This window comes from Arachis duranensis, chromosome 2 (genome assembly GCF_000817695.3).
Source record: "Arachis duranensis cultivar V14167 chromosome 2, aradu.V14167.gnm2.J7QH, whole genome shotgun sequence".
NCBI lineage: Eukaryota > Viridiplantae > Streptophyta > Magnoliopsida > Fabales > Fabaceae > Arachis > Arachis duranensis.
In genome coordinates, this window is record NC_029773.3 from 89,887,229 (window position 1) to 89,896,248 (window position 9,020).

Genomic DNA, 9,020 nt, shown 5'->3' on the forward strand with positions numbered 1-9,020 from the left:
ACCTAACTCAAAACCTTAAGATTTTAAGTTAATATATATTATATTATGAATTCTTCACTCCTTATTTTTGTTAATAAAGAACTAATTTCTTGTACTCCATGCACACCTGCATCTTTAAAACTCAATATATAAGATAAAAATAAAGATAAATAATACATTAAAAAAAGTTCCTTCTTCCAAACTTCTAGCACATCTTATAATAGAGGTAAATTAAATATACATGGTAACAACGAACCAAAGTCCATCCTAAATTCATCATTTGCAACTACCCACTTATGATAGAAGCAAATTAAACTAATTAAACATCATAAAATCATAATTTTATTTGATCCTTATTTAGCTTCTAAAGAAGTTGATCAACACATCTTAGGTGCCCATTTGGGATCTCTAGTACTAAAGAAAGAAGCAAGAACCCTAGACTTAAGCAACTTAAGTGCTTTCTTAGACTTAACACACCTTGGTGTTTTATACTGATTAATTGAAGCACCTTGAGCAATAAACAAATCCATCAACAAATCAAACGTCCCTCCTTCAACCACACGTATTTCAAGTGGTCCCACAGATCTATCATTGGTCCTGCACCTACGGTACACGTAATCCAGCTCCTCTTCTATTACATTGCAACATTCCTCAATAACACTAAAATACTTGTTATTGTTGCTATTGTTATGGAGAATTTGGATTTCCCAGTACAAAACATAATGCCCTGGAAGAGAAGAAGTGTCCGGGTAGCTAGTGTATTCAAGTAGGAGAGCATCGTGAGGTTCTAAAAGCTTCTTAGCCATGGTTATAGCTCTATGGAGATCTTCTTCGCTTGTCTTTTCAGTGTCTATGCTTAGGACTACGTTTCTTCTGCATATGAAACGGAATTGTGGTGCTTTATTGTAGAATCCAACTACTTGCACCACATCACCAATTCGATATCTATACAGTCCTGATCATCGTATGCATCAAAATACACAATTTCATTTGATAAATATATTTAGATACATTAAATAATATAATGATATGTATATTAATTAACTGACATTGTATTAAGTTGGTTGATCATTATTATTTTGTTGATGGCAGACACTGGTTGATGACATAACATGTTATATTATTTGTTAACATCATCATGTATACTATATAGAAGGGTCAATGCCACATCACATATGCATGAAATAATTTATCAAAAATATTATATACATATTAAAAATCAATCAATATATATAGATAAATAGATAATTAATTAATTAATTTTGTGATGGTCTTTTGTGAGTACGTAGATAATTAAGAAATAAAAAATGTATATACATATATCAAAATTTATTATAATAGATATAAGCTAAATCAACTATATTTTTTGGAACCAATAATTATCAAACGAGATAATAACTAACTCACCAGCAAAGGTAGTGATGACCAGCTCATAAAAGCAACCAAGCTTAACATGAACCAAGTCCACAAGCTTCTCATTAGGCACTTGCTTCTTTTCATCAAAATCCATCAACAATGTCCCGTTATGTCCAAGAGGTATGAACTCAAAGTACCCCATGTTGGGTAATATTGTAAATGCCACGTCCTTTGGATCACAAAAAGGCCTTAAATTAACCCCAAAGTAACACTCAGATGAAGCATACATTGTACACACCAAAGGCAATTTCCCATCACTATAATAATCCAAAGCAGGCACATATTGGGCCATTGATCCTGTTACCACTGCTTCTATGTATTTTGCCCTAGGCCAAATCTTGCACAAAATTCCCTTCCAACATTTTTCGCTACAAACCTTAACCAATTCATCAGCTAGGGTTGGATTTGGTGATGATAGCAATGTGGTCATGCAAGATCTACAATTAGGGTCAGTAATTGAGTTGTTAAGGTGTCCAGTTCTTATGTCTTCCGTGAGTATCTTCCAATTGCATTCGAGAAAAGAAATTGCCCTGAGAAAGGCTGAGGCAAAGACGGCACCAAGTCGCAGGACTTGTTGCCGTTGGATAAGGCCTGATAGTATCTGGCAATACATGCTTTGCGCCGTGTCGGTGCAAAGGATGGTTTGATCTGGGCTAGTAAGGTCGTTCCACCGATCATGACTCCGGCACTTGAAATGCTTGCTCTTGTAATAAGATGTGAGAACTGTTCTTGCTGGTAAGCCACATGGGGTGGACATTTCTGCCTTCACAAAATATAGGAACATTGCCTTCCCTTCATCAAGATTAGGAACATACCTGAAATTAAATTATGTTAAGAACTTTTGCTAATAACAAAAATTTAATTAGATTGTTCAATATTTCTTTTATAAAAATTAAGTAGGATTAGTCAATTATCCATATACAAGTCAATAACCACATTCATTCAAGTAAGAAAATTCTGGATTGAAAAATGGATAACATTGATATCTCATCAGCATGCGATTAATTTATAAAGGTGTTCATATGATCTTATCTCTAGATCATTAGTTAATAAGTTATAGTTTCCATCGCATTTAAATTACCATATACTATTATATGGAAGGAACGCATAAGAAAAATATATTCTTAATTAAATTTAAATGCAATAATGCAGTCCAAGTGAAGTCGAGCATACATTACTATCTAATCTTTTTGGACCACACAATTTAACCCACAATTAAGAAATTTTATTTATTTATTGCATATAAACATAACTAATGCATGGTAATGGAGTCTTCAGTTATTATTATTAATACGTGGTGATATAATGATATCTTTTCATCTCAGTTTCTTTTTAAGATATACTAAGAAAGGAGAATCATAATTCAACCTATACGAGTATATGAAATATATTATTATCATTAAAATAAAATAAAGAATCTTGTTAAAGATTAATTTAAAGAAGTAAGGTTAATTTTATCAATTCAACATTAAATTGTAACATATATGTTGTATATATTATTTATGCAAAATTATAAAAAAATTGGGATATATTTAATAAGTTTTTACTAAGTTATTGATTTAAATGTATATAAAATAAAAATATATATTAAACAATATTAAAATAATTTAAAATTTTATAATTATAACCTATAAAAATGAAATGCTTAATCAATCTATTAAAGTTAAGAAAAAAAATGAGTTGAATGTTACTATTAACTGATTTATAATTGGCATGATAAGGTTGTAGAGAAAGGTACGACGGTCAAGATCTTCAGCTATTGATGGTGTTATCTTTGGTTCTCCACCTGATGTCCCTGAACTGCGATTACATTTATTTGTCAATATCATTTTTCGGCATATTCAAATTAAAAAATAATAGTTATATAAAAGAAGCGTACTCAAAGATGATGCATGTAACATTATTTTTCAAATAAATGTAAATACGTTAATTAAAAGAAAAAATTAATACTCTATATATATAATATAATACACCTGCATAACATCTCTGTTACAGGGTGACCAGTGATGAGAGAAGACTCGTCTCCATTTGCAATTCTTTCAATATACGGAAATATTGCTTCATAAATTGTGACTGGAACACACCTCTTAAACTCGGTTATGCTTAAATCTTTTTCGTTTATATACTTCTTCAAATATTCAGTATTCTTATTCTGAGTCAAGATCTCTCTCAAAATTTGTTCTTGAACTTCACCGGCCTTCAGAGTTAGCCTCTCTATCTCCTTGAGTGCTTCAACACCTTTGTACTCTAATTTCCTTCCATCCATAGTTACAGAGAAAGATTAGGAGTTAATAATTAATATATAGGGAAATTAAAAAGAAGAGTGTAGAGAATGTTGTATGCAAAGAAGAACACACTACAGTAGAGTACACACTATACTACTAAATAACACTGTTAAATAACACTTCTTCACATTGATGGAAAAAGCACTAGTCTGTATGCATTTATATAGATAGTTATGTGCATGTTATTATATTATATATGGCCAAATATAACTTCTTGAAAAACAAAAATCTTCTATCACTCTAATTTGTTCTCTCAAGTTTAAAATTTTCTTCTTTTAATATATATAATATTTAATAAGTATTTATCTTTGTTCTTATTCACATAAAAAAATTATAAAACATTTACACTTTGATTAATAGTAAAATAAAATTTTTTGATAAAATATTTTTTTCTATTAATGACAAATATTATAAACACAGAAAAATAATGTACTTCACTGTAATCCTAGTGGAAACAATTGATGCTGATGCCATCAATGACGTGGTCCCCATAACTTTTACTTGGTTTATCTCTTCATCATTTAGAATCAAAAGTTATATAAAAAATATTCAAATTCATGCAAAAATATTACAAAAAATAGGAAAAAATATCTTCCCAAAAGTTAGTGGTTCCAACTTCAATTCCAATTTGCAATGAAAATAAGACAAACTGTACATGATCTTTAGAAATTTTTATGACTACTGTTTTACACTCATTTAACATTTTTCATTGTAACGAAGAAGAAATATGTGTAATGTTTCTTAATTAATTACTATCTAGTAGTATTAGATAAGGTTTCGAAAATCGGATTGGTCATTGAATTACTCTAGTTATTAGTTTACTGGTCTAATTAGTTTAATCTTGGTTTAAGTAGAATAACAGTTTTATAAAAACATAATAAATAAAATATAAATTGATTTTTTTTGTGACAAGAAAATAACAACAAAACAAATAAAAAAGAGAAAACAAAGAATAAGGAATTGCTTAAGAAGTAAGGCAGTCCCACTTAATGCTACTCTCATTCCTTTTAAGGCAACAGAAGCTCTACTTGGTGAGTATGAGTCCTCATCGCTATCTTTGTAATGATGTTTGCCACTTTATTTGAATCTCTTAAGATCGATCAGAGGTCAACATGTCATTCCAAGATATGATGTCTCAATTTTCAGCACCAAAGAATCAACAAAATCAGAGTTATCCTGGAAATTATTGACAGGAGTAAAGGCATTCATATAATCTGTTTCATAAATAACATCTCTTTGCTCCAAGTCCCAAGCAAGAAAATATCCTCTCCAAATAACAAACAACTCTCCTTGCAGAATATTACTACTCTCAATCATTCTCAAATATAAATAGATATACTAAAACATAATTATAATCTAATATAAACTTTAAAATATCATCCAAATTTAAAGTACTATATCAACAAAAGTGTTATGGTCTTAAAATGTCATACTGACAACACCACTTAGCTAACATATCCTCTCAAAGAGAGTAGTATCTAATTTTCCCTGCGCAGCCAGGGTTTTATTTTGCTCTGCTAGGATTTGAGTGGAGTAATCCTAATTGGACTACTGTGAGTATTTCTCATAACCAGTTACTAACAAATGCAAAATGGCAGCCTTAGTTGCTTCCCAAGTGATGGAAGGAAGTGTGGATGTATTGCAGAAAGAGCAGATCATTGAATATGGAGGGGATGACATAAGGGAAAGGTTGGATAAATGTACACAAAGCCTTGTTGAAAGATTGATGGCTGATTGACAATTTAGTGCTGGCACTTTACAGGCGGCCTTATAGTCAATATGGAGACAGCCTGAAGATTTTAAGTTATTAGATCATGAGGGTAATATGTTCTAAATCTTTTTCGGTAAAGAGATTGATATACTTAGGATTGAGAATGGAGCCCTTTGGTTATTCAAAAATTATACTCTCGACCTCAAAAGATAAAGGAAGGACGTTTCGATTGTAGATGATGATTTTCTGCATATTCCTATATAGATTCAATTATGGGGTCTTCTTGAGCAGTGCAAAACAAAAGACCTAGGAAGGAAGATAGGGAGATCCATGGGAGAGGTCTTAGACGTAGACTTGTTTGAGATGCAAAAAAAGAAGATACTATTGTTAAGGTAAAGATCGGTTTGGACGCTACAAAACCACTAAGGAGGATGATGAAGTTAATGGATGGTAGCAAGAATGTTTTAGAATTACATATCAAATATGAATGTATAGGAAATTTTTGCCACTATTATGGCTTCCTAGGGCATAACGGTTGAGGATGCAATAAATTCCTAGAAGATTTGATAGCAGGGAGTATTGTGGGAGGAGAAGTAGGGACTGTGGATCAGAGTAGAATAGTTTGGAAGGAGGATTAATATGCAAAAGGAGAATCAAAATCCAAATTCTGTTAGTCAAAATGGAGGAATAAGTTAGCATAATAGGAGACCTACTCCTTTAAGGCCGATAAAAAGCTTTGCAGCTCTCTCGACCAATAATGAAAATTCCCTAAAAGGAAAGGAAGGGGGAAGTGCATAGTGAAATTTAAAAGTCAGCAGAAGCAATTCAGGTCCCAGAAGATGGAGCAGAGTATAAAGGGGTGACCAGGATTGATAAGAAAGTGTAAGTGGAGAAGGAGGAAGGTGCAGAAAGAGCAAATGAAGCAGAGAAGTCAGAACAAAATTTCAATTCTGAAGGCACATTCTCTTTTAGTGCTTCAGCAAGTACAACAAACACCAAAGGCTTTCACAAACAAAGGTTGAAACAAATGGTGAGGAAAAATAAATCAGATACCAAGGTGATAGAGGTGAAAAGGAGATCAGGTGAAGAGAAGGAAGATGGGACAGCAAAGAAACAGTACCAGAGCAAAATTAATCAAGCTAAGCAGGGAGAAGGTGCCACCTAAAAATTGGCACCCGATGATCCATGAAGATGGCAATGTAGAATTGTTGGGGTTTAGGAAAACTCCTGATAGTTCACAACATCAAAGGGATTACCAAATGACCTTCCTCTGAAGTATTGTTTTTATGTGAAACCAAAAATAATACATCGACTGTGGAGAGGGTGATAAAAGGAGTCGAGTTTCAATTTTTGTTTTAACTTTTATGTGGACCTGATTGGTCAGGCCAGAGGATTGATGGTGACTTGGAGGGATGATGTGACGGTTCGAATCAAAGCCTACAACAACTTTTTCATACAATTCACTTGGGAAGACTCATAAGGCTCTAAGGTATGGGAAGTTACTTCTGTGCATTTTCACACTGATGAAGTTAGGAGAGAAGAGCTGTTTGGCCAGGTCTTGCAAATCATTGAGAATTTTGGAGATAATCTATTAGTAGTTGGTGATTTTAATGCAATTAGATCTCATCATGAGAAGGAAGGTGGTAGGATGAAATCGGCCTCATCAATTTAGTTGTTCAATAACTTTGTTAATGAGGCTGGTTTGATGGATTTAGGGTACAAGGAAAAAAGTTTACTTTGTGTAATAGCTAATTTGGAGAGAATTTTATCCATGAGAGATTACATAAAATGCTTTTGTGGCACACTTGGAGGATATGGGCTCCGACCATTGCCCCCTAATAATTTATTCGGAGTGGGAAAGCGGAAGGATTAAGAGAAGATTCTGGTTACAAGAGCATTGGTGTGATAGAAAAGAGGTTTCTACAATCATTAAACAAGCTTAGGACTTGGAGATTGTTGGCTCCCCTATGTTCAAACTGGTTGTGAAACTGAAGCATCGTAGGCATTGACTAATGGAATATCAAAAATCAGCAGGCTCAAACTCAAGGCACTACATCCAATGTGTTCAATTAAGGCTAGAAAAAGAGAAAAGGAAAGTGGGAAAGGGTGATGGCACTACAATCCAGTTGTTAGAGGCTGAATTAGAAGAGATTTTAGAGCAATGAGAGCGTTTTTGGAAAGAAAAATCTAGGGTGCAGTCGCTGAATTGGGGTGACAAAAATACAACATTTTTTTTACTATAAGTTTCAGTCGTGGTGTCATAGATATAAAATCCAAGAACTTATTGGTGAGGATGGAAGGGTTGCTACAGATCAAGCGAGAATTACAGCAATAGTTGAGGATTTTTTTAAGCTATCTACCTCAATGAACCCAAAGGATCCAGGTTGATAATAATACTAAGTGGATACTTATTAAGCCAGTTTCAGAGAAAGAAATTAAAATAGTAGTCTTCTCAATCAATCCTTTTATAGTTCCATGTGATCATGGTTTTACAGAAAAAAATTTTCTCAACTTTAATGGGATCTGATTAAAAAGGACGTGATATGTGCAGTCAAGAGTTTCTTCTCTAAAGGTAAATTGCTAAAATCTTTTAATCACACGAACATTTGTCTTATTCCAAAAGTTACAAATGCTAATTCTATGAAGCAGGTTCAACCAATCAGCCTCAGTAATGTATTTTATAAAATCATTTCTGAAGTTTTAGTGCACAGACTGCAACATGTTATGAATAGGATTATCAGTGATACTCAGAATACTTTTATCAAAGGAAGATTAATCAGTGATAACATACTCATTGCGCATGAATTTATGCACTTCCTGAAGAATAAGAACTATCGTGATTTTGAATTGGCTCTAAAACTTGATATGAGCAAGATATATGATAAAGTTGAATGGAGTTCTATATGGGATGTTATGAACAAGATGGGTTTTTGTAGAAAATGGATTGAGTGGATTAAATAGTGTGTAGTGATAGTTTCTTACTCCATTACTGTGAAAGGTCAACCTTATGGTTTTTTCAAACCATGTAGAGGATTACATCAGGGTGATCCTCTCTCTCCCTATCTATTTCTATTCTGTGCATAGAATTTTTCCCGTATGCTCCACTGAGGAGAATGGAGGCTAGAAATTTCTGGTTTGAGATTGAATTCTAGATGTCCCAAAGTCAGTCATTTATTTTTTGTGGATGATTCTATTTTGTTTACCAAAGCTACTACTAGGGATTGCGAAAAGTTATTTATGATTCTAAAAGCTTATGAAGAGATTAGTAGATAGATGGTAAATCTGGACAAGTCTTCCGTATTTTTTAGCAAGAACACACCTCCTGATGTACGAGATCAGCTTGGTACCCTATTGTCTATACCACATGTTAGATGCCAGAATATGTATCAGGGATTTCCATAGTAGTTAATAGATCAAAGAGGAAGACACTTAACTACATTAAGGATAAAGTATTACGAAAATTGCAACACCAGAAGAGAGTCCTTTTTTCTCCTAGCGAAAGAGAGGTATTAATTAAAGCTATTGCTACAGCTATTCGATTTATACCCTGAGTTGTTTCAGATTATCGGAAACACTATTAGAAGAGATTCAGAAAGTCATTATGCAGTTTTGGTGGAGACAGAAGAACT

General features: G+C 33.0%; 1 protein-coding gene across 1 annotated transcript; it reads right to left on the bottom strand.

Moving 5' to 3' along the window:
- Positions 1 to 356: 356 nt before the first annotated feature.
- LOC107476118 (putative indole-3-acetic acid-amido synthetase GH3.9) lies at positions 357 to 3,730 on the bottom strand. Its single transcript, XM_016095864.3, has 4 exons — positions 3,369 to 3,730; positions 3,094 to 3,195; positions 1,387 to 2,210; positions 357 to 934 (listed from the first exon to the last, which is right to left on the bottom strand). The coding sequence occupies exons 1-4, from the start codon at positions 3,659 to 3,661 to the stop codon at positions 357 to 359; spliced, it is 1,797 nt and encodes a 598-aa protein (XP_015951350.1). The 5' UTR covers positions 3,662 to 3,730.
- Between the last annotated feature and the right edge of the window lie 5,290 nt (positions 3,731 to 9,020).